This window comes from Acomys russatus, chromosome 24 (genome assembly GCF_903995435.1).
Source record: "Acomys russatus chromosome 24, mAcoRus1.1, whole genome shotgun sequence".
Lineage (NCBI taxonomy): Eukaryota > Metazoa > Chordata > Mammalia > Rodentia > Muridae > Acomys > Acomys russatus.
The window spans coordinates 16,596,654-16,622,544 of NC_067160.1; the positions used below are offsets into that span (position 1 = coordinate 16,596,654).

The 25,891-nt window shown below is 46.0% G+C and overlaps 1 protein-coding gene across 1 annotated transcript in view; it reads right to left on the reverse strand.

Moving 5' to 3' along the window:
* The window catches only part of Myo3b (myosin IIIB), a 334,536-nt gene extending 311,051 nt beyond the window's left edge, over positions 1-23,485 (reverse strand). Inside the window, exons 1-5 of the mRNA XM_051166432.1 lie at positions 23,305-23,485; positions 22,119-22,253; positions 13,375-13,479; positions 13,089-13,188; positions 9,847-9,923 (exon numbers count right to left, since the gene is read on the reverse strand). Of these exons, the coding sequence (XP_051022389.1) occupies positions 9,847-9,923; positions 13,089-13,188; positions 13,375-13,479; positions 22,119-22,253; positions 23,305-23,454 (567 nt within the window). The 5' untranslated portion in view covers positions 23,455-23,485. The remainder of the gene's footprint in view (positions 1-9,846; positions 9,924-13,088; positions 13,189-13,374; positions 13,480-22,118; positions 22,254-23,304) is intronic.
* Positions 23,486-25,891: the final 2,406 nt, after the last annotated feature.

The window sequence follows — 25,891 nt, forward strand, 5'->3', positions numbered from 1 at the left end:
TTTCCTTCCACCTGGGGAATGCGGGCTCCCGGGACAGGAAGCCACCTAGAAGTTGAGAGTCTGGCCTCAGGAGAGCTGTATGACTCTGGTTTCCCTCAGCACATGCCTCTGCTCCTGAGCATTTATGAGGGAAGGTGGGCATGGGGCAGATGGACATATGCCTTGGTGCTTCCCACCTCCCCGCAGAGGGGTGGGAGGACAGTCTGGAAGGTTCCAAATGCTAACTGGAGGCTGTTGCTTAGACACTTTCTACTTAGTGGGGTGGAGCTCTCAGAGGCATCCTCCCCCGTGCTCATGTGCTCTGCACATCTGGACCCGAAGCTTGCAGATGGGGTCCTATACTTAGACCCACCAAGGCGGGTGGTGACACCTCAGCACCACCTTCAGGGCTGCCTCCCACCTCCACACTGACACATGACTCAATTTCTCCAGCCAGCTCCAGCTGAGGGGAATCAGTCCCTGAAATCCAGGGGAAGCTGTGTCTGGCCCAGGTCATCAGCCTTGAGATGTTCGCTTCACCCACTCAAGCCGCTTCTGAGAGTATAAGGAAGGACAGAGATTTCTTCTCTGTTTGCCAAATGCAAAGGGAGGGAGTAAATACAAGGGAAACTAGGGAACAGCGAAGGCAACGGAATCCCAGAGATGAACCCACTGGGGAAGAACCGGAAGTCTTGAAGCCTTCCCCTGGTGTCTCTTGAGCTTTGAAAGCCTTAATTTCTCATGGTGACTGTACTAGCAGATGGGGTCCTAAAAGATCTCCGGCTCGTGTGTGTGTGTGTGTGTGTGTGTGTGTGTGTGTGTGTGTGTATGCGTGCAGTCTGTGGTGCAAGGGCCTTTTGCACAATTGGTAGGTGCTCCACCAGGGAGTCATGCACACTACCACAACCCTCCCAAGATTTCAAAGATGTGTAAATGATGCAGACCCCCCCCCCAAAAAAAGCCACCAACATCACTTTACCTTCCCAAGACTTTGTTGAAATCCACCCCCATTCTCCAAGGAACATAAAAGCCATGGGCCGAAAAAGCAAGGAAGAACTGCCCCCACCCTAAAACCTACAAGTGTTTCTCTGTGGAATGGAAGGGCAGGGCCAGGGCGCTAGAGGGAGAGACTACCCACGCCAGTCTCTTCTCATACAGAAGCTCAAAGGTTTGTTGTTGTTATTGTTTGTTTGTTTAGGTTTTCTAAGACAGGGTTTCTCTGTGTAACTCTGGCTGTCCTGGAACTCACTCTATAGGTGAGGCTGGCCTCGAACTCAGGGATCCATCTCCCTCTCCCTCCCGAGTGCTGGGATTAAAGGCGTGCGCCACTGCATGTGGCTTGCTGTTGTTTAGTTTATAAAGAGCAGGAATGTACAGTTCTGAAGATGAAAAGCCCAGATCATCAGCCAATACGTTCAGGGCCGGGTAAGAGCCTGCTTCCTGGATGGCATCTTCCTGAGTGGCCACGCGGCAACACCATTTTGTAGGTACTCCTCTGGCAGATACTGGCCCCCCCCCCCCCCCGCACTTCACTCTGCTATCTTATTTGGTCTCTGTAGGCAGTTTCTTTTTCCCGCCACATTTTACTTTTTTAGAAGTAATTTATCCTCTCATATATTGCATCCTGACTGCAGCCCTGCTGCCTCTGCCCAGTACCCTCCCTCCTCCCTCCCCATCCACTCCTCCTCCATTTCCCTTCAGGAAAGGGCAGGCCTCCCAGGGAGACCAACCAAACATGGCATGACAAGGTGTAATAAGACTAGGCACCTCCCCTCATATTAAGGCTGGATGAGGCAGCCCAGGAGGGGGACAAGGGTCCCCAAAACAGGCAAAAGCATCAGAAACCCCCTCCCACCCCTCTGTTAGGAGTCCCACAAGAACACCAAGCTGCACTGCTGCAATGTCATCTTACTTCTTCTCTTCTCTCATTGTTTCTAATCAAAAATATTCAGTCAGTTCTGGGCCGAGACAAATTAGTGAACAGGGTGCTGCTCAAGTTCGAGAGTCAGAGTTTAGATGCCCAGAGCCCAAGTAAAAGCTTGATGTAGTGCAGAGTGCCTGTGACCCCAGTGCTGGGGGCTGGTGACAGGCAGATCCCTGGGGGTATGGCCCTCAGGAACAGCTGGCACAGCTGCCCACGGTCAGTGAAAGACCTGTTGCAAAAACGTAAGGTGGAGAGCAACAAAAGAAAATTGGTCTCTGTCCTTCACATATGCACACAGTAGCACACACATACACACACATACACACAGGCACACTCAAATTAGTATTCAACAACTTTCCTAACATCTGTGGTAACATGAGGACGCTCCAGGTTCTGAATATATATATATATATATAACTTTTTGTCCAAACTAAAACCATATTTAAAACAAACCAAAACCAAAACCAAAAACTGAGCAACTATTGTTTTTAAACCATGAATGGCAGAACTCAGATCAATTTGTGGTTGTTTTGCTTTTTGTTTTTGTTTTTCGAGACAGGGTTTCTCTGTGTAACCTTGGCTGTCCTGGACTCGCTTTGTAGACCAGGCTGGTGTGTGCCGCCACACCTGGCTGAAATTTTATTTATTCTCTTAAAGTACTTTTGTTCTTCATATTCTTCCCTTGGGTTTAATTACTGCTGTTTACTGCTGTGCTGAAATATTACATTTTCTTCAACACACTAGAGTGAGCATTATCAATGCCAAAACAAAACCTCTTACATCTGAGCCTGGTAAGATGGAGTCATGTGCCATGAAGAGGCATTTGGGCACCATGTTGTCCCAGTGGGTACCACAGGAAGGTGTTCCCAAATTGCTACTTGCTGCATGATCTAGCAATACAATAATAGGCAGCCACTAGCCAAGGACACTGGCCACATACACGTTGCCTCTGCTAAAGAACTGCAGTCACCTACTGGGGTAGCCGCTGTAACTAGTGTGTGTGGTGGTGGAGGTGAAACTCAGCCCTGTGTGTGTTAGGCAAGCAAGCCCTCTGGGCTGTGGCCCCAGCCCTGCTTCTATTTCTTTGTTCAATTCTTGGAACCCACATAAAGGCAGAAAGAGAGAGCCAACACCACAAAGTTACCCTCTGATTGCCACACGTGTGCTGTGACATATGCACCCCTACACACAATAATAATAATAACACTGATGATGATGATGAAGAAGAAGAGGAGGAGGAAGAAGAAGAAGAGGAAGACAATGACGAGGAAGAGGAAGAGGAAGAAGAAGAAATTTTAAGCCCACCCCCTTTGCGTGATTGTCACATTCATAAATTATGTTATAGGGCTGGGCAGTGGAGACAGGGGCAGGCAGATCTTTGTAAGTTTCAGGCGGGCCTGGTGGACATAGTGAGTTCCAGGACAGCAAGGGCTACACAGAGAAACTCTGTCTTGAAAAACAAACAAACAAATATGTTATAGTACCTTGACTTTCTAGATAAACTCTTATTTAGAAAGTTGGTTTCTCTAATGCTCATGTTAGATTGACATCCAGAAGGGTACTTCTTAAGGAAAATATTAACCAAGATATGCAATTTATTGGGAGCCATAGTGCTCCCAATTAAACAATTTCTTTTTCTTTCTTTCTTTCTTTCTTTTTTTCTTTTTTTTAGGACTTTTATTTTTATGTGCATTGGTGTTTTGCCTGCATGTGTGTCTGTGTGAGGCTCAGATCCACCAGAACTGGAGTTCCAGACAGTTGTGAGCTGCTGCCACATGGGTGCTGAGAACTGAACCCAGGCCCTCTGGAAGAGCAGCCAGTGCTCTTAACTGCTGAACCATCTCTCCAGCCACAACAATTTAAAGTTAAGGATAAGGCCTTTGGGGACTGGAGTGGCTCAGACAGCAAAGGGCTTGCTCTGAAAGCTCAAGAACCTGATTTCAGATCCCAGCACCCAGCACGTAAAAGCTGGCAAGGTGGTGCGCATCTATAACCTTAAAGCTGGGACAGCAGAGACAGGCGGGTCCTTGTTCTCACCAGCCAGCCTGTCTGCCCAAATGGATGTGCTCTGGACTCACTGAGAGACTTTGTCTCAAAAAAAAAAAAAAAAAAAACTGGAGGAACAACTGAGAAAGACCCTCACCCAACTTCAACTTCTGGCTTCCACGTGTACACACATTCATGTGCACACACACGTCCACACATACATGTGCACACCCACATGCACCACATACAAATGTGTGTGGTGGTGATGAAGACTTTGAAACTAAAGATCTCAGGTCCAATTCTAACTGTCCAAGGACAAGGAATGGTTACTTCCTGTGACTTATTTACCTCACCAGCGAGACACATTAGGGTAGAAACAGCTCTGCCTTGCGTGGTTTGTCCCTGGGATCCTAGATCAGTTACTACACATAAAAAGCTCTCGGTGGCTCATGCGTAGCATGAAGCACTTTCTTGGCAACTCACTAGCAAGAGCTTAGGGAGTAATACAAATGACAATGATGACAAAAATCTGTCAGAATTGTGCTGCTTTGTGGCTTTTTCAACCCTGCAACACAAAATATCTCATTTGTCATTTCTATTCCTGGCAAGGCCAAAGGAAATAGCACTGCCGTATCATTTAGCTAGGAATGGCATAATTAATGAAGTCAAGAGTGGTTGCAAAAAGCTTGCGCTATTTCTGCACTGGAGTAAGATGGTTGTTATGGCAACCATCCCCGTCAAGGACCCTGGGCAGGGCAGAGAGCGCCCGTCACAGCACATCTGTTTCTCCACTCTGCTGATTAGCTCTTGTTTGCAACAACAAGCAGACGGAAGTAAAAAAACAAAAGGGGGGGGGCTTTTTTTTCTAGAAAAGAAGCAAATGTTTATTTTATCCATGAGTCTGTTTCCTAATACGGGAACGGGGCTCTAGCTGCCTCGGAAGGATGAGGAGGATGAGGAGTGTCCTGGGTCCTGGATACCCAGGATGTATCTCAACCGGGAGCACTGCAACACGACGTCAGACTGTACGTCGCAGGTGGTGACTTTTTAAATGATGTGTCTCAAAAGCCAACTTTAGAGTATTCTCCTGCCATTCTTTTGGGACAGTTTCCACGGGGCATCTCCCACACCCAGCACCTCCTATGAACACCCTTACAACCAAGTAAGCATGAGAATCCTTTGCACGCCTTAGTCTAGTCATCAATTAAAATGGGGCTTGCATTCATTCTCATACTGTCTGGAAAATCAAAATGCTTCAGCATTTGCTAGGTAAGCAGATGGGTGTGATGCGGCGTCTAACTAGGGAGATGGAAAAATACTATCCACTATTGAGAACGGACTAAGCGTACATAATAAAAAGGCACATATCCGAGTCGTGATGTGTGAATCAGTCTCTGTGAGCGAGAAGGTTTCCTTCCTGTTGTACTCAGGGTTAGCAAGCTCCACATCCCCAAACTCAACACTCAGCTGGCATGTGGCATTGGCCACTGAAGGGACATGTGCTGGTGCTAGCCTGAAGTCCTCTCCTTACCAAGGCTTTGTCCTGTAGTTAGCTAAGATATTGGGGATGTCCTGGGCAGAGGCACAGTGTCTCTGTGGCTGAGGAAAACTCAAGAGCTCTGGGTAGCAGGCACTCACCACTCAGAATGGAAGTGTGTTAATATTTAGTAGTTCGCATGGCCATGCCCGCATACACCAGCTAAGCATAAGGAGTCAGTTCAACACTGTCTACAGATTAAGTCAATGAAAACATTAATGACAATGTGGATTCCTTTTCCTGGGCTGATGTCAGTTCTAATGAAACACACACACACACACACACACACACACACACACACACACACACACACACACTTTCTCTGGTCTTCTGATTTTAGCCTATATCCGAAGCTTCTTTTTTTTTTTTTTTTTTTTAAGTATTAAACACAAACACCTATCTACTGTCTCTGTCCACTGCCTCCTATTAACCCTGTTCAACTCTTCCCAACATGTGATGGCAAGTCTGGGGGGCTGTCAACTACCCTAATCCCTTGCTAACACAAAGTAGCTTCCATCCCTTTCTCCTACCCACAGGACATTATCAAGTGTGTGTTGGATGTAAATATGGCCTGAGTGACACTAATGTAGATACTATCGTGAATTGTACTGGAAATCTTCGAGCGCAGTGAACCACTGAGGACAGCTTCCGGCCACCCTGCTCACCCCTCACCCTGCATCCCTGGGCCTGTGGCCAGGTAGAGCAGTGGGTTCCTCCTAACACTCATGCAGTCACACTAACAGAGGAGCCTGAGTATCTACAAAATAACATATGCAAACACTCCATGCAAATCTAAGATGCTGTCATTCATATTTTGATTAAGAGAAACAACCCCCCAAGTTCTCAGGACCTTCCTTTGTAGCACACCACTCACTTTTCTAAGGCTATTATAGGGTGACTGCTTGGATCCCACCACCCCTCCAAAAAGTGCTTTTTGTCACAGGTGCTAGTTAGCTCTTGCACACACACACACACACACACACACACACACACACACACACACACCCCACACACCCGCACAGGCCTGTTTGGTGTCTGGTCTGTGATTTCAGCCTATATCTAAGACACTTTTGTGTGTGATGAACACTGACAATTGCTTATTGTTTCTTTTTTCCTCTGTTGCCTCCTGATGGTTGATTTCTCAGGAATAAAATATGATCAAGGATCCTTTCATTGGTCATCTGCAAGTTTGACTCCACTGGCCATGTTAGGGCAGGCCCTGTTGTTGCATTTAATCTAAACCCACTTATTCACACAGACTGGAGGAAGAGCATATTACAACCAATATCCTACTTAGGATTCACATGAAGACAATGGAGATTTGAACCATTACTGATTATACTTTTTAAAGCCTGCATTTGACCCACGGCACTATTCACAGTGGAAAGCATAAATGCTTGACACACTCATGGGACAAATGGGAGGTTGTTCCCGTGGGCATATAAGAAGGGACAGAGCGCGGAGTGAGGCTTGGCTGGGAAAAGTGATACCATGTTTCTTTTTTTTTATTAATTCATTCATATTACATCTCAATTGTTATCCCATCCCTTGAATCCTCCCATTCCTCCCTCCCTCCTGCTTACCCCCTACTCCCTGCCCCTATGACTGTGACTGAGGGGGACCTCCTCTCCCTGTATATGCTCATAGGGTATCAAGTCTCTTCTTGGTAGTCTGCTATCCTTCCTCTGAGTGCCACCAGCCCTCCCCATCCAGGGGACATGGTCAAATATGGGGCATCAGAGTTCATGTAAAAGTCATTCCCTACTCTCCACTCAACTGTGGAGAATGAGACCCTATCTCAAAACAAAACCAGAGAAGAACCAGGAAAGCATGGTCAAGTATGGTGCACATGAGTTTGTATGAAAGTCAGTCCCCACTCTCCACTCCCCACTTAACTGTGGAGACTGTCCTGTCCATTGGCTAGATCTGGTTAGGGATTTGAAGTTTACTGCACGTATTGTCCTTGGCTGGTACCATAGTTTGAGCAGAACCCCTGGGCCCAAATCCACCCATGATAATGTTCTTCTTGTAAGTTTCTAGGACCCTCTGGATCCTTCTATTTCCCCATTCTCCCATGCTTCTCTCACGGAGAGTCCCAATAGGATGTCCTCCCCTCTATCTCACTTTCCTGATAAGTGAAGACTTTCATGGGACATGCCCCTCGGGCTAGTGTCCACATATAAGTGAGTATATACCATTTGAGTCTTTCTGCTTCTGGGTTAAAAGGTGAGGATGATACAAGCTAAAGCCTGCAGGCCAGGACCCAGCACCTGCCCTAAGAGAAGCCTGCGTGGGGCTATAAGAAAGCTGCTGTCAAGGTCCTATTTCTTGGACTCGCCCACTGTTCAGTTCGTCCACTGCATTAGGCAACGAGACATGGCATTTCCCTGCTAAGGAGGGAGCCAGGGCCAGACAATCTGGGAAACAGACGCTCACATGGGCCACATGCTTTACTCAAGCCAACTCCAGTTGGGAAGCCACAAACATCTAATAAGGACACAAAGCCAGGGCAGAGCTCTTTTCATCTCGCCCTGTGGTTCTGAGAACCAGCTTGTCAAGAGTAGGCCAGGAATGCCGTCTTCCACACTAGGCCACCCAGCCAGCTGAGCGACCTTGGTTAGTGTCCCCCTCAGGACTGATCAATTGAACAGCTTCAGAGCCTTCCCTGAACTGCACTCCATTCATCTTGTCCCTCGGGCCTCATCACCAACACATTCACTTATCCAGAAAATACTCTTTGAGCACCTACTCTGGGCAGCAGTGAGTTGAGAGTGTAGCCTCTATGTCCCCACCAAAGCTTCAAGTCCTGGGAGGTGACAGTGGGCTAATGGTAGACTGGGGGTGTGACAGCTAGAGTGACAAGCTCCTATCTAGGGATCAGTAAGAGCCTCGGTGTGGCCCACGGGGAGAGCCAGAGGGAGGGAAATCTGTTGCTCACTACCTTTGAAGAATTAAGAAGTGAGGTAGGGGAAAGAAATTGAAAGTGAACCTGGATAGATTTAGAGAGAGAGAGAGATTGAAATGTGCTAAGAGGCCTCTGTTCACCATCCAAAGGAATTGCGAGCCCTTCCTCCCCTGTGGGGTTCACAGGGCTCTTATGAAAATGTGTCTATTCATTTTTATGTCAGTGGTTGCTTTGCCACAAACACAAACAGGCCAAATCATCTGAGTAACTAACTATTTGCCATAGAGTTTTAGTACCTGCCTTCATTTACTGTGAAACTGTGCCCAGATCACAGAAAGCAACATTTGGAAGTCAGAAAGTTGTTTGCAAAGAGAGATCACGTGGACTGAGATATAGGCAAGTGGGGGGGAAGTGGGGATGTGAGGGTTAGGTCAACACATTGTTTGTGGTAGTAGGAATGCCACACTCGAAGGACCCACATTTGTGTGCTGAGACACAATCACACTGCAAAACACAACCGATACACAAAACAATCTGTCTCATTAAACTGCTGGGTTGAGGTTGCTGGCTTTGTAGTCTTTAAATATATATATATATTAGATCTATAAACATGTAACAAAAAGCTTAGACCTATTGTCATATGTTTAAACCTATTTAAGAAACATTTATAATAAGTAAATACTATACTCTGATAGGTTTTTCTTTTTGTTTAAAGTGGATATGTTACCCAAATAAAAAATGGAAGGCCATATATAGTGGCAAACATTGATGAAAACTGAATAGACTGGTATGAGCCACTCACTGCCTTAGGAGACCACATGGGCCATCCTACAGAAGACTGACCAAGCAGAGAGAGAGAGAAGATGGAATGGCATCCAGGGAGGTGACTGCCTGTGTCCTCTGATTTAAAGAACCCAATTGCTTCCTCACAGAGAGCTGCTTTCAGGTGAAGGTCGGAGCGCTGCGGAATGAAATGCTGACCTGACAAACAAACTGCATGGGTGACTCACACATGCCTTACCCAGCTAGAAAGCTCCCCCACTTCTGCATAACTCATCTCTGTGTCGAGGCCTGGACTAAATTAGGCCCAAGTCCTGTTCTACTGCAGAAAGCTAACAATATACACAGGAGAAGTTACTGTGTACCTGGTAGAAGTAGCCAGAGGGACTGCGTGCACTCTAGAGACTGCGTGGAGCTGAAGTGAGGCTCGCCACCAAGCCATGGGCTGTGGGCTGCATTTATCTAGGAAAAGTGGTCATTTTTAATGTGGACAAAGGCTGGATGGACTCTCTTCCAGAGGGTCACCTTTTCCTACTGGCATGGAGTCACTCTATGGGCTGGCTGTGACTTAATCTTGATTCTCTAAGATTATGTCTTGGAAGTATCAGTCACCAACAAGGATCTCAGAGTTCTATAAGGATAAAGGATTTTCCTCCCTGAAAAGTTTAGAGAGCATATGTCTTGACCATAAAAAGGCACTCATCAAATGCGAAGAACTATATATTTTCTGCTTACCTCAGGGGCCATCCAGAATGGGGTTCCTACTGATGTGTTTCTCCGCAGGCGTGTGCTTGTAAGCTGAGCAGAGACACCTACAGGAAAAGGGTACCAGAATTTAGCAGTGAGGATAAGGGGCTAGACAGAGGCCAGGCACAGTGGCACACACCTATAACCCAGCACTCGGGAAGGCAGAGGCAGGCGAATCTCTGTGAGTTCAAGGCTAGCCGGGTCTACAAAGTGAGTCCAGCACAGCCTGGGCTACACAGAGAAACCCTGTCTCAAAACACACACACACACACACACACACACACACACACACAAAAAGACAAAACAAAAACAAAAAATATGCTAGAGAGAGGCTGACAATGTTTTATATAAAAGTTCAGATAGTAACTATTTTAGGTGTCATGGACCCTGTCATAATTATCAACTGCTGCCATCGTGTAAAGCAGCCGCAGAAAAACACAGTTGAAGGCATGAGGCCATATCTATGTAAAATTTCATTTATAGATGCTGAAATCTAAATCAAGGACAGTTTTCACATGTCATATATCCTTTCAAGTTTTGAGCAGTCATTAAGAATATAAGAATCAGACTAAACACGGCATCACATGTCTGCAATCTCAGCATTTGGGATTCTGCTGAAGCAGGAGAATCAAGAGTTAATGTCCAGCCTGGGCTACATAGTGAGTTTGAGGCCATCCTGAGCTATAAGATGATCTGGTCTCAAACTGCAATGACTATGTACATATACATGATTCTTAGGTGATGGGTGTAAAATCAGGAGGTGGCCATATTTGAGCAATCTGTGAGCAGTCCTTGGTTAACCTCTGAATGGCGTTTTGATCATTCTATCTAAATCATTGGAACTTCTATTTCCCAATGAAAATTCCTGTTCATGTATCTGCAGATTTGGAATAGAAAGAAAAACATCAACAATCATGACTGGCCTAAAATATCTTCCCATTGTGTTTCCCGGTTATTTCAGATGGGCTCTTTAATAAGTGCTTCATTTCACAGAGGAGGAAGATTGGCAAGCTTTATCTATAGGAGAGCATCAGTGCAGACACAGAAAGACGTCAGTGCCTTATCTAGCCTACAAGACTAGAAACTTGGCAAGACAGCAATGCCATTTGAGAAAAATGGAAAAAGAAATTGACAGCATTATTATTTAAAGCTCAATGCTCAAGACCTGAATCTTAATATTATTCCGCTGTCCTTTAATGACCTCTCCTCTCTGTAACCATCAAATAAGGTGGAAGTAGTAAATGTCAGCTGGATTAAAAGTCCGGAGACCCGCTCGCTTTCCAGCTCAGTGATGCCTTTCACTAGCGCCGTGACTGCCACAAGTCCGAGAATCAGTTTTCTCGCCTTCAAACCCGGGAAAAATGGCAACAGTCACAGCTGACATACAGGTTCATCTAAGACCAGATATGAGAATAATCGTGTCCTGTACTTTATAAATGTAGTGTGTAGCACAGCCCTGAAGACGATGAGGAATGTTGGCACTGTTGCCACTGAAGACAAGACCGCAAGCCTTATCCTGTGTGCTGCTTAGCGACGGATGGGGCCTGCACAGTGTGCAGAGAACACCAGGCTGGCTCCTGGCCTCGCCATTTGCATTCTCTTTATTAGAGAGCCTGGAAGGGCTGCCATCTCCCAGCCACCACACTTGAGACAAGGACTCTGCTGTCCAGGCTGGTCTCAAACTCCCAGACTCAAGTGAGTCCCCCTACCTCAGCCTTCCCAGTAGCTGGGACTGTTGGTCACAGTGCCACAGACAATTCCCATTCTGCCAAGTCTTCCATAGCAATGTAGTAAACAAACAATCACACCTTTCTGGCTCTAATTTCTAGTACAGCAATAGCATGTTCAAGAACTTTTTACAGCAAAGATCTCTCTCTCTCTCTCTAAGCTTGCAAAGCTGGCGCCTGGACAAATTGGTTTTAAGTTCTGTCCTCACCTTTCAAGGCTATTTCCCTTCTGGCATATTAACTGCCTTCATGTGGAAACTACATGGCTACCATAGCACATAGCTACAGGTCTGTCATTCCTCCTATCAACAGAGGAGCACCGCCCTGGACCGCCGGGTCCCTCCACTCGTTTTCTTGGTTTGCCTCTTAAAACACAGACCAACACACCTAAAGCAATTGCATTTTTATTTATTTTATTTTATTTTGTTTGCAACTTCATTTTTAAAATGTATTTGTATTTTATGTATGTCAGTGTTTTGTCTGTCTGTCTGTCTGCGCACCACATGCATGCGGGAGACTGAGTAGGCCAGGAGAAAGTGTCATGTCCTCTAGAACTGGAGTTGCAGCCAGCTGCAAGCCGCCAGAGAGGTCCTGAGAGCCACAGATGCTCTTAACTATTGAACCATCTCTCCAGCTCTCAACTTCATTTTTTCTTTAAAAAAAAAAATAAATAAATAAATAAAACCTTCTTCTTCACCAATAGTTTGCTGGCACATTCTTACGCCAAATTATTTCTTACCAATTAAAAACAATGAATATTAAAAACCACTGTCTTATTTTTACTATGGTGACACTGGTAATGCTATGAAGTGTTCTAAATGGTTTCTCACTATTTGTCACCGTAATGCAGAAGTGCTATTTAGAGGCGTAAACCGTTCCATATGCCAAAGAAAAGGAAAACTAAACAACGTGTTGGTTTAGGACTACCAAGACAGAATGCTGGGAGAAGAGTCAATATTCTCTGGCCTTAGGTGATGCTGTCTGCATTTTCTGTTAATGTTTTTAGGTCAACCAGCCTCGTGTGTTGACGCATTAGTCAGAATTTCACATCCCTCAGGCCCAGAGGACCGGTTTACCTTCTGTGCACTGCAAATAAGTATGCCCAAGGCTAGAGAAGTCATTTTAAAAACCAAACTGCTTTCTCTTTTCATATGCAAAAGAGAGATGAAAAATGTAAATTACAGACAATTGCCCTGAGGAGGGAAACTTTCACAGAAGGCAAAAAACAAACAAAACCAAAATATCATTTTCTGTTAACTATTTCTTTTGCAATACTTTTATTTTCTATTTTTAATAAAATTGCTTGGAAAGCAGAAAATAATTAGCAAAAAGCATCTCCAAGGGTGTTCCATCTGGAAAAGCCCCCCACGCTCCGGCCTGTTTGCCTGGAAAGTCCCTGAGCTTGTGGTGCAGCAGAGAGGCCCCAGTCTTTAGAGATTGCAATAAATTGTCCCCTTTGGCTAAAACTACACACATCAAGAAAACAAATGACACAGTCATTACCAAAGTCAACGAGCTTAACTCCTCCTTCTGTCGTCAGAAGAATGTTATTTCCCTTCACGTCACGGTGGATGATTCGGTGATGGTGCAAATGCTGAAGGCCCTGCGTGGCGTCCGGGGTACCACCAAGGACACAGAGAGAAAGTGGAGCTGTCAGCAGATGAACTCAACAGTCTAGTCAAAGCCCACACTAGCTAGTACCATCCCAAGGTTGAATTTCCACTGTTAACGCACAGTGAGGAGCCAAGCAGTGTGCAAATTGTCCCCTCCACACCATGGCCATACTTACCAAGAGGGCTCCATACAGAATGTAGGATATCACAGCTTCATCCAGCCGCTCACCACATCTCAGGAGGCCCTTGACAAGCTCAGTAACGGAGCCCCCATTACACAGCTGGGAGAGGAGGTCCAAGACAGAGAGAACCCAGAAAATGAAAAGAGAAGACAAATACATTTAGAAAGGGGAAAAAAAATCTACTGATTACTGACAGTGTGGTAAATTTGCAGATCACAAAACTCCAGCCTAAGATAATTAGATTGTAAGTTTCTATTAGTCAACCAAATCAGGTTCTTTGTATATGTAGGGGTCGGTTTGTTTTGTTTTGTTTTGTTTGTGAAAGACAGGGTTTCTCTGTGTAGCCTTGTATATTTTAGACTCACTTTGTAGACCAGGCTGGCCTCACACTCACAGAGATCTGCCTGCCTCTGCCTCCTGAGTGCAGGGATTGCAGGTGTGGGCCACTGAGCCCAGCTATATGTATTCTCTATTCAAACCAATGATTTATGAGTGAACATGTTGATATCAAATGACTTTCTAACTGGCAAGCCAAATAGAAAAAGAACAAGTTATTACTTAGAAATTTGAAAGAGACAGCGTATCTGTGACCATGATAACTTACTGTATACTGTTCGCTTTTTCTGACCATTGTCTTTTTAAAAATGCATTTTGAGGATGGAAAAAAAAACTGAAGAGACAAGATGAATGCCCTTGATACCAAACAAGAGACAAATCTCAATGATTTCAGCCCCTCCTGCCCCCCAAGCTGGCACTGCAGGCACCAGAGGCTTGACCAGTAACTATTCTAAAAGTGTACGTGTTTGTTAGCTCTGTGGAGCACTTGACTTCCTCTGGTTCAGCTTGAGGCTTTAGGAGACTTTAAGCCTCTCTCTCTCTCTCTCTCTCTCTCTCCTTCTTTCCCTTCCTCTTTTTCCCTGTCCATAATTTAAAACACCCTAACATTTCACCCACATGCTCTCTGTTATTGTATAGTGTGTATCACCAAAGTGTAAGTACAGTAAGCAAAGTCTTACTCTCCCAGCAATTTAAGGGTTTTCAGGGATAAGCTAGACTGATTGCAGAATTCAGTGTGGGTTGGTACGAGCCATCTTAAATCGAGGCAGTTGTGGGCAGCATGCTGTACACATTTTTCTGGGGAGCAAACTCAGAGCTATCTTCAGATGGCAGCAGCCACCCTTGGGCTTATGTAAAAACCCTGCTTTAGAGACTTGGGCTCCCTGTGGTGCTTGTCCAAAATAAGAGTAAACTAGTTGGGGGAGGGGGGTGTGCTCCCCTGCTTGAGTGGACTGGCTTTCTTACATAACGAAGCTGGAGGAAGCACAGATCAGAGCTACACCAGAAGAGACAACAGCATATTAGAATCTATTCCACTCTAGTTATGAACAACTGTAGCATTTAGAGAGTGTGTGACTAAAACTCTAACAGGAAATCGCGAAATCCTTAAAACTAACACAAAATTACTATGAGGAAATGTTTTGCAGGGACCCTCAAAGCTATGAAATGTTTGAAGACTATGACAACCCTTTGGGTTTGATACTATATTAAGTGACCTTGAGGTCAGCAGTCTGCCAATATCATGTTGAACTGATCACTTATCCCCATTGGCTCTGTCCCAAATGTTGTATCCCAACATTCTATCTTCCTGTAGCATAGATGTTGGATGTCTCCCAAAGCTTATCCATTAAAAAAAAAAAATTGGCCTTCAGGGTGGCATTCTTAGAAGATGCTATGGACCTTCTGGAAGAAGAGCCTTGTGGGAAATCTTAGGTCTTTGGAGCACTCTCCCCATTAGGTGAGTGGGCCTGGCCACTACATGAGCAGTTTGTTCTGCCAGAGTTCCGTTGCCTCAGCACTCCTGCCATAGGCTGGAACCTCCGAAACGCTAAGCCACCATTTTCTCTTCACAAGTTAATTGTGTCAGGTATTTTGTCACAGTGATGGACGTCCGAAGGGCTCCGAACCCTTTGGTTTCCAGCTGTGTGTTACAGGGCCCTGAACAGACAAATAACATTCAGTGTTCACTATTTTGCTCCCAGTGGCTGCAATCAGACTGTTTATCACCTGTCAATCATAAAATGACACAGTCTGAGGCCTCAAAGTTGTATTTGCCCAAAAATGGACACATCAATGCAGATGCACTGTGGAAGGTGGGTGTGTCCTGGAAGTAGGGAGAATTTTGTTGAGGGAGAATTGGAGGGGATAACCTGAGAAATGTTTCCGTAGGAGATAGCATTTCAGACACAAGTCTGAAAGACAAATGGGTTTGGAGTAGGACATGGAAGAGCATCCAGGGCAAAGGAGCTGGGGAGCTGCTGTTGAAAGCAAGAGAGCATCAAAGACTTCTAAGCACTCTGCTGCTCATGGGACAAGGGGAGGCGGGAGGTGGAACAGAACGGGCATTATCGTTCTGTACTATGTCCAGTTCAATGCTACGACATCATGACATAAGGAACACAAGTGACTACAGAGACGCTTTAGGCAGGAGGTCTCAGTGTTCAGGTTTACATTCTGGAAAGATCATCTTGGCAGCAGATTGGCAGCTGAGCTGAGAACAACAGCATCAAAGACAGGCTATCCATCAGGAATTTTAAAAACATCTATGGGGGAAGGGCTAACGAGATAACTCAGTTGGTGCCTTAGTCAGGGTCACTATTGCTGTGATGAAACTCCGTGAGTAAAGCAGCCTGGGGAGGAAAGGGCTTATTGGCTTACACTTTCATATCGCTGTTCATCATTGAAGGAAGTCAAGACAGGAACTCATACAGAGCAGGCACTGGAGGCAGGAACTGACACAGAGGCCATGGAGGAGTACGTCTTACTGGCTTGCTCCTCATAGCTTGCTCTGCCTGCTTTCTTATAGAACCTAGGGTAGCAGCACTCACAACAGGTTGGGCCCTCCCCCACCAATTGCCGATTAAGAAAATGCCCTACAGCCGGTCGGTGGTGATGCACGCCTTTAATCCCAACACTCAGGAGGCAGAGGCAGGTGGATCTCTGTGAGTTTGAGGCCAGCCTGGTCTATAGAGTGAGTCCAGGACAGTCAAGGCTACATAGAGAAACCTTGTCTCCAAAAACCAAAGAGAAAAGAAAAAAAGAAAGAAAGAAAAGAAAATGCCCTACAGTCTACAGCTTGGTCTTACAGAGGTATTTTCTCAGTTGAGTCTCCCTCCTCTCTGTTGACTCTAGCTTGAGGCAAGTTGGCATAAAACTACCCAGCACAGTTGGCAAAGTTCTTGTCATGCAAGCATGAGGGTCTAGGTTCAGGCTGCCCTCACCCAAATAAGCAGCCAGGTGGCAGTGCAATCTGTGACCCCACACACACACACACATTGGGGAGGCCAGAGGCAGGTGAATCCCTAGAGCTTTCTGGCCAGACAGAGATGCTGTCTGAAAAAAATAAAATGAGAAATCTATTGGCCTCTAACTTCCAAACACATTCACATATATACACCACAAACACCAACACCAACAACAGCACCTTGATGAGGAAGGCAAAGACTCAGTCTTTGGCTACAAGGAGATAAAAGGAAGTACCAATGGCAGGCTGTGTGTGTGTGTGTGTGTGTGTGTGTGTGTGTCTGTCTGTCTGTCTGTCTGTCTGTCTGTCTGTCTGCTGTCTGTCTGTCTGTTTCTCAGGATGCAAAGTTGAACAGCAGCTCCATCAGGACCACTCCCCAGCTGGGCTGCCCTCTCAGGGGCATGTGTGCTTTCTCCCATTGGAAGGCAATGCTGAAATTCTGCCATGAGAACATTTACATGCGGGGTGTGGACGCAAGCTAATGCAATGCAACAAACTTCTTCGGACTCTCCTCCCTTCTCTCCTGAGTATGGCCACCTGTGTGACAGGGGCCTCTTCAATGTGCTTTACTCAGGGAACAAACTTGGAACCTTTATTCAGACTGCTTCAGAACTTAGGAAAGGATTAAAAGTAAAACTCAGCTGTGAATTTAGAAAAGCAAAAGCAAAACACAAAGAGATCTTACTCAGTCAGCGTCTTTTGTTCAGTAAATGTCAGAGTTCAGACCTGTCTGACTCCCCAGAATTCACAAAAATGTAATTAAAGTGTTCAGGATCCCTCAGAGGAAGCTGTCCTGTGACTTTGATGAGCCCACTAGCAAGTTTTTTTGTTGTTGTTGTTGTTTGTTTGTTTGTTTTTAAGCAGCTGTGGGTACAGAAAAAGACTGTGGTAACATAGAGAGGAAAGGAGAGAGCAGCTACACACTGACAAAAGAGTCAATGTTCAGCAAAATGGGCTGAGCTTTTTAAAAGTAAAACAAGAAATTATATTCAAAGGCATCAAATAAAATAAGTCCCTTAGAGTCATCAGAAGGCACCCTCACCCTGAGGGCTGCTACGAAAGCCCATCCTTCCTATGTGCTCTGCCAGCCATCAGAGTCAACCTCAGGGGTGTGTCTCCACACCACGTTCCTCCCTATGCCCCCGGCATTCAGGAAATGAGGTGGCTGGGTGCACCTAGAATTTAATAAGCATTCTGCTACAATTTGAGAAAAATGGAGAAAAAAATCATTTACATTCCCCATCTCATTTTCAAAACATCGTTGAATATTGACTCAATCACAGTGTGTGCCTTCGTCAGGACAGACATAACTTGAAGCAATAAAATATTCCTTGTTCAAGAAGCCATCAGTTTCCCTCTATGTTATTAAGGAATGGTCCAGGCAGCACAGTTGCCAGACCTTTGTTCTAGCCTTGGCTCCAACCGCCAAGTATCTCCTGTACCACAGTGTGTGTTTGACTCAGTGAGGTGGCAGAATTAAAGGGAGTTTCTTTGCAGTGAGTGCCTTGTGATCAGTAGGCTGTCAAGGTCTTTCAAGGCTGTGAGCTTTTACAAAAGCATGAAGAGTCAAAATTACTTGAGGAGATGCCACGGGAAGCATCGTGTCTGCCTCTCTGCCTGCCTCTCAGAAGTTGAAAACAGCTCAGTTTCCCACTCCAGTTGCCATGGATAATCTTGATTTTACTGAATACCAGGTCGAGTCTCCAACTTGCAACTACACAAGTGAAAACCACGACCCTTGGGAGCCAGGAGCTCCATGTCCAATGGGGAGATGCTCAGACCTTGGGAGGTGTTTGCCTGGAAGCTTCCAGCTCCTGTCTCAGTCTTCCCTGGGTGTATGAGTGTCGGGGTGGCTGAGCAGGACTACTCCAGCCAGCTGATCCTTCGTTCTCTTGTGCTGAACACAGATAACATGAGCCTACAGCTGCTGCCCTGCCTTTCAAAGCTCCTCCATTCCGTCTCCTGTCAGAAGTGTGCTGCCCTCCATCACTGCAGTCTAGACTCTCCAGAGCAACTACAGCCTTCCTTGCGCAGGACAAAGGCCATGTGCCATCACTTCTCCCCATCAGTGCCCTGCTCAGACCCTGTCCTCGCCGTGATAATCCTAACTCATGCCGCAGTGTCAGTGGGTGAAAATGGCTTTCTGTCACACACTTCCAGTGATGTTTGGGACTTCTAGGACCTGAATAAAAAGCAAGAGCTCCATAGAGCTCCCCCAGCCTTCCCTTCTCCCCGCCCCCTCCCTTTCTTCCTCTTCCCTCTTGCTTTGGTTCTACAGACTCTGAACTCACACTTTGATCTCTGGGCAGGTTAGGAGAAGAGATTATTTCCAAAGCCAATTATTTTAGTTCATTTAAAAGCAAAGCTTTTGCTTTCTTGTACTTTGATTTCTTTATAGCCTTTTCATGGTACTCTAAGTGATTTTTCAAAAGTTGAACATTTGATTCGTGCTGAAATGATTACTCTCTACCTGTCAAGGTTTTTGTCCTAAAAGGAGAAAAAGAAAGGGTGCCTTAGTACATACTAGATACCGTCTCTAAGTACCGTGCTGCTCTTGGTGGTCTAATTTCTTATCACATCTTATTGGGGTAAAATAAAGTGGGACTTATGAATGTACCAATTTAATACTTACTTAAAACAAATGCGTATTGCCCAACATGTCACAGACGAGTGTATTCTCTCTCTGTGCCCTCCTAATTTAATAGGTATCTACCGTGAGGGGAGTTTTGTTTGCTTTCAACTAACAAACTGGTAATAAATTTCAGAGCTGATATTTTTATTTGCTTTTGTTTTCATGGCTGTGGTGATTTGAGGAGCCTATTAATAACCTTTGTTTACCCTCTAAAGTTGCTCCATGAAGTAGCTCCTCCCTCGTCCTCCTGTCGCATTCAGCAGAAGAGCAAAAGCAATGGGAATTTAACCTCAATGTGATTGGACGAGGAGAACAAGGCTAAAACATGTCATAATTTTATTGTGAGTCTCCCAACGCAGAACTTTAAAAGCCACAGGTGGAGCAGAACCATGGGGATACTCTGCAGCCTGCCGTCACCCAGCTCTGTGAGTAGACAAGACTACTGCCATCCTAGTCAGTGTCCCCAAAGGTCATGTGCTACCTGGGCTGACATGGTGCTCTGGGGAGGCAGTGGCCCTTTTAGTGAGTAAGGCCCAGTGGGAGGAAGCTAAGTCATTGGCGCTCTGCCTTTGATAGGGATGTTGGGATGTTGGTCTCTATTTCTCCTCCCTGTTTTGCTTCCAAGCCACAGCGAGGTGATCCATTTCCTCTTCAGTCTGTGCACATCATGACGGCGTAAGCTACCTCTTCACAGGCCCAAAAGCCAACTGAGCATAGGACTGAAACTCCTCTAACCGCAAGCCAAAAGAGGCATTTCCTTCTTAAAGTTGCTTTGTCTCAGACTTTTTTTTATAGCAATGGAAAGCTGACTGGCACACATAGTTCAAGCCTGCCATGTCAGGTCAGGGTCATGGGAGCATGCTGCTCCCCTCTGGGCCCTCTGGCATTCCGTGGAATACCAAGAGACTAAAACCGAAGAAAACTGGGGACTTCTTCCATTGTCAGGAGTCTAGAAATCCATGTAACACAGCCAGCTATCCAGCAACCTGCTATAGACAGTCCATGCTGGGACACAGAAGGGACCTTCCCATGCTACCAGCTTTGGCAAAACTACCATCAAAATCATAAATGTCAGCATAGTGCATGCTGAGGGATAAGGCACTCGGTGTCTCTGAGTGGCCCTGTTGCCTGCTCCTGGCCAATGGGAAACAGAAAGAGGGTATTTGGATGGAAACATCAGCACAAGGCTCAGGTCACAGCCTGATTCATCGTTATTCACAGCTTCCCTGGTTGCCTTGGATGCACCTGAGGTGCTGCGTCTACCACCTCACCTCCTCAGGAAGAGCTGTGGCTCACAGGCCCCTTTGCCACGAGCAGCTTCCTGCTTGCCCAGCAGCACATGGGGCACACCCTCGACAAGCCTCAGAGAATTCCTGAAGGCTTCAGTTCCCTTTGTCTGAACACGGAGATGCTTGGGGTGGGGTGGGGCGGGGTGTGCAGAGAAGGGAATGAGTGGAAAAGGAAATCTCTTGGTCACTGTATTGTCATGATGAAGGTGCGAGGAGAGACAGGGCTCTTATGGAGCTGAAGATGGATCCCAGGGATCCCAGAAGCACTGCCATTCCTGAACAAAGAATCAGTGTGATGCGGCTTTGTAGCGAGATAAAACCCTAACATCCTCAGGGTGGGCGTGAACGGTAGGGTATCGGTGGTTAATAAAACCCAAAAGATAATATGCCAACTAAAGTCTCAAAGATGGTTCATGAAAACCAACCCCCCCCCCCCCCGCATTGCTAGATTGTGAGGAAAGCAGCTAATGTGACAGAAATACTGAGACTAGCTTCCTTGCAGATTATCACACTTGAATATAATAATGAATTCTCTACCCACGGCGGTTGCCATGGCAGCCAGTACATATTGTCCTGTCCTCAGGCTTTCCCAGATCCAAGAAGACTGGAAAGAGAAGTACCAGGCAGTGAAGGGAGGGTGACCCTTGGGCTTCTGTCTTAAGGTGTCCACATGTGTCCTCCTGTCCCTTTATCAGTCTGATGACCCAAGCAAGTCAGGGTGGGTCCAGTGAGAAAGAAGGAAATGACTGGTCCTATCTTCCTTGTTATCCTTGGCCTCACAGGGAATATAATTTAGGGGACTCGGCCTTCTGCCCCCAGATGACACTCATTCCCATTCCCAAAGGAGAGGAAACGGGACAGTTGTATGCACATTGTGTTCTCTTTAGATTCCTTCTGCAGGACAGATGCCCGATGGGAAAGTCTACTGCCCTCCCTCTTCGCAGGTACCTTTACAAGGAATTGCCCCCGCCCACAGAAGGCTGCCTTCCTGGAGTCACTGTCCCTGGAGGGCAGAGGTACAGTTGAGGACAACTCTGAACAGGCTCCTGGATGCCCATTCCCTTGGAGAATTGGCTGAGGCTGAGGTTACAGTACGAGAGCCTGTCGCCCCAGCGCCCTCCTCACTTGCCTCTCAGCTAATCTCTGGCCAGTATTCTCTGCGAAGCAGCTCTCAGACTCAGTGTTCAGGGGCCCATGAGCGTGAACAAGTAAATATAAGTGGTGCAGGCAGAGTTTAAAAGGGGACTAGGCTAAGTTGGAATGTGAGTTCTGTTTCATGTTTCCAGTTTATAGAATACAAGACCATTTTCCCAGCTTAATTCCTAGCATCCCTCTGTTGTAGAAGAAAGGAATATTGAGGGGTTTTTTCGAAGCAGAGGAAAAAGAAACCTCCTTCAGACACCTTGCTGTAGGTACCGCATGGTTTCACATCTGTTCAGTTATCTGGCACTAAGGAGGAACTTACTCATCCAGCTGCACCCGCAAACATGCTGGCTCCCCAACAGGAGCCCCTTACCTCCAGGACCAGCCACAGCTGCCCTCCCACACAGCGATCCACTTTGTAAAACATTCCATAAAACTTCACGACATTGGGATGGCTGGGCAGAAACTGCAGAATGTTGTACTCAGCCTCGATCTCCTCATCCATATCCTAAACAGGGTTTAAAAAAAAAAAAAAATACATGCTTGATTAAGACAGGCATGTAAGGAAAGGTACAGGTAGGACATTGTGCTCAAGACATCAATTAATAAAGCATGCTTCCTATGGGTTTGAGGGTTATTTTTAAAGACTACGTAGTCCATGCTGACCTCAAACTTACCATGTACCCCACACTGACCTCAAACTCCAAAGTCCCCAAGGCCTGCACCTCCCAAGGACTGTAGTTAAAAGTGTATACCACCACACTGGACTCAACTATATATTAAAGTCATCATTGTCATGTACTCAAAACCCCCAAGAGCAGCGGTTTTGATCCCAATGCTAACCTTTTGATTATTAAAGCAATAACATTTCTTTACAATATTTTTCCTTAAATGTATTACTATAAGTGTCTCTTCATTGAAAAATGTCTGAATTTCCAAAGCTCAAAGGGGCCCATACAAGACACACCTTCACCGCACAGAGCGGCTCAGAGGATGACAACCTCCGTGCTTTGAAATAAAACGTCACCTCAGACGATTGACTATCATGAGGCTGGTTCATTTTGTAACTTACAGAGAGAACAGGGGGTGAAATATAGCATTCTTCCCGAAGAAATAATTTTTAAAACCCCAAGATTCTAAAGCCAAAACAACAATAAAACAGGCAAGAAACCAAAGTCCAGGGAAGTTTGAGGTTTTGCTTTGGTTGGTTGGTTTTGGTTTTCGAGACAAGGTTTCTCTATGCAGCCCTAGCTGGTCTTGGAACGTGCTTTGTAGACTAGGCTGGCCTTGAACTCACAGATCTTCCTGCCTCCGCCCCCACCCCATGCCCCAACTCTCTGTGTGCTGGGATTAAGGATGTGCTCCACCATGCCTGGTAAATCCAGGAAAGTTTTAACTCCAAGTCAAGTCCTTTACTTTAGAGGCACTGGCAAACCAGGGTTCATTTTGAGATTTCCTTCCAGGGTTAATGAAAATTATCAATAAAATCAGGAAAAGAAGTCATAAGTTCAATATAACCGAAACACTAGATGGACATTACAGTTCCCTCCATTACTCACACTGATGGGGTCCAGAACCTTCACCGCAGCCAGACTTCTGTCTCTCTTGTTGGCGACCTTGTAGACCTTGCCATAAGTGCCTTTGCCAATGGTCTCTATAATTTCCCAGGTGTCCATGGGGTCTGGGAGTGATTCCAGTCCAAGCATCATGGGGTTAGAGAGAAATAATCCATACAGGTGTTTCCTGTTGAGAAATTGTATCATGAGCAGTGGATTGATGGGGTAAAGGGAATGAGGCTTTTGAAACAGAAGTGCTTCGTTTCTTCATCAATTGCCTTGTTACTTTTCTGTTTCCTCCTGTATTGTCAGTGTAGGAATAGAACTCAAAGCATCCATAAGAAATGGCAATAGAAAATAGAGTGGAGAAGTAGAAGAACTCTGGCACATCCTAAAAAAAAATAAATAAATAAGTAAAAGAGTATGTAGTCACTGCCAGGAAGGGAGGGTGTTAGAAGGGAGGCAGTGCCCATGTCTGAGCAGCTGTGTTGCTCAGTGGCGAGAGGTGGCTTCTGGCAGGAAAGTAGCTGAAAGAGCCCAAGTTTAAATGCTTATCTCCACTTATCTCCACTAACTTGACAAGGGTTCCTGGATTGTCACTGGGGATGAGTGAACCCCCACACCCTGAGTACGAGGTGCTAGTCTGTGCACAGGACCCACTGAGCAGCCTTAGAGCTCTTTAAAAAGGAGCGAAGGTCATACCCCATGCACACATAGGTCAGCTCAGGGCGAGCCACAGTGAGGTGTTGACTGGAGCTGCAGGCTCACCACCGTGGCTCCAGGACAGAGATTTTCAGAGTTCAATTTCGGTAAGGCATCCATGACTCTGGATCAGGCGGCCTCAAGCTGGGAGGATTGTGTTACCTGAGCTTTGCTTCTAGACCCCACAAGAAGGACTCAGGTGACACCAGCAAGAGCCATGACACCAAACACCCACCCCCTAAACTCCAGCCTTGTAGTGAGTATTCCAATTTGCATTTATAACTCCTTTCTAGATCATTCTCCCAAAACAAAGCCTGGGACATGGACAAGAATATATCTATCTTTTTTTCTCTCTCTTTTGCCCTGGCTAATTGGGAACATTTCAAAAAATATTAAAGCTGAGCATACTAACACATTCCTATATTCCAGCACTCAGGAGGCTGAGGGAGAAGGACCGCTCCACAGTGAGTCTCAGGCCAGGCCTGTGTGTACGATGTCACATACCTCTATGATCTTCATCGTCAATCTGATAAAGTTTAGAATCACCATGGAAACATGTCTCTAGGTGTATCTACAAGGATGCTTCCAAAAAACGTTTAACTGGGCAGAAAGACTCATCCTAACTGTTAGTGGTACCGTCCAATGGGCTGAGGTCCTGAATTGAAGGACTGAAGGGAGGGAGGGAGGGAGAGAGAGAGAGAGAAGAGAGAAAGGGGGCTGAACGGCAGCTCATCTCAGCTTCCTGATTGCGGGTGTAACATGCTAGCTGCCTCACAGAGGACTGATTCCAGCTTACATGCCAACACAAAGCCAACCCTTCCATCCTCAGGTATTTTGTCATAGCAATGAGAAGAATAACTAATGCAAAACCCATCTTTAAAAACCCCCTCACAAAACCAAATCAAAGTCTGCTTCTCCCACGCACCTGCAGCCAGCGCTGTGAGGGCCGACCAAGGCAGCTGTTCAGCTGGATGATCAAGCACAGCCTCTGAACTCTGCTTTCAAGGTCCTAAGGATTTACCATCTCCTCCCTCACCCAGCATTTTACAAAGTCAGGCTTCCTCACTATATATTCACAGCGTTTGCGGCACCTCCATACTGTCTGCGCTGTTAGTTATAAATACTTCAAATGACTCACTTTTCCCCACTTGAATATCTTTAAAAGACACTTGGTAGCATTTCCCCAAATGCAGAAAACAGTATCAATCACTGCACATCAAAGTGAACCGATTATAGTAGAAGCAAAAGAGAATTGTTCAAGTCCAGCCAGGTACTGCTACCCTTGGTCTCCAGGATAACAGTGACCTCTCATCAAGCTAGCAATCACCTGGGGATGGGGAGGAATTAATGGTTGGCACAGACTTTCCATACTGTCATCGAAGGCTGAAGGAGAAATAGTTATCAAAGGAGCAACTCTGCAGTGATATGGCTCTCTGTTCTTTGCTTTGAGACCCTTGCGTTGCTGTTCTTGTCACTGTGACAAAGACCTGAGAAACAGAAGAGAGGCTTGTGGTTCGGGTGATACAGTCCATTGAGGCATGACGGTGGGAACAGGACCAGCTTTGTGAGTCACCTTGCCAGTAGCAGATAGGAACCAGATGACTTGAGCTAGGAACAGGGTGGACTGTGACCCTGCCCGTGAGCCACTCCATCCACCTAGGCCCATCTGCTAAAGGTTCCACAAGCTCTGCCTCCCTGAGTGCCACCACACCCAGCGACCTTCCTCTGTCTTATTACCAGAGCTTCTGCAGTTTGGTAAGGATCTCAGAGCAAGCTTTTTTTTTAAATTAATTTATTCATATTACATGTCAATAGTTATCCCATCCCTTGTATCTTCCCATTCCTCCCTCCCTCCCATTTTCTCCTTACTCTCCTCCCCTATGACTAT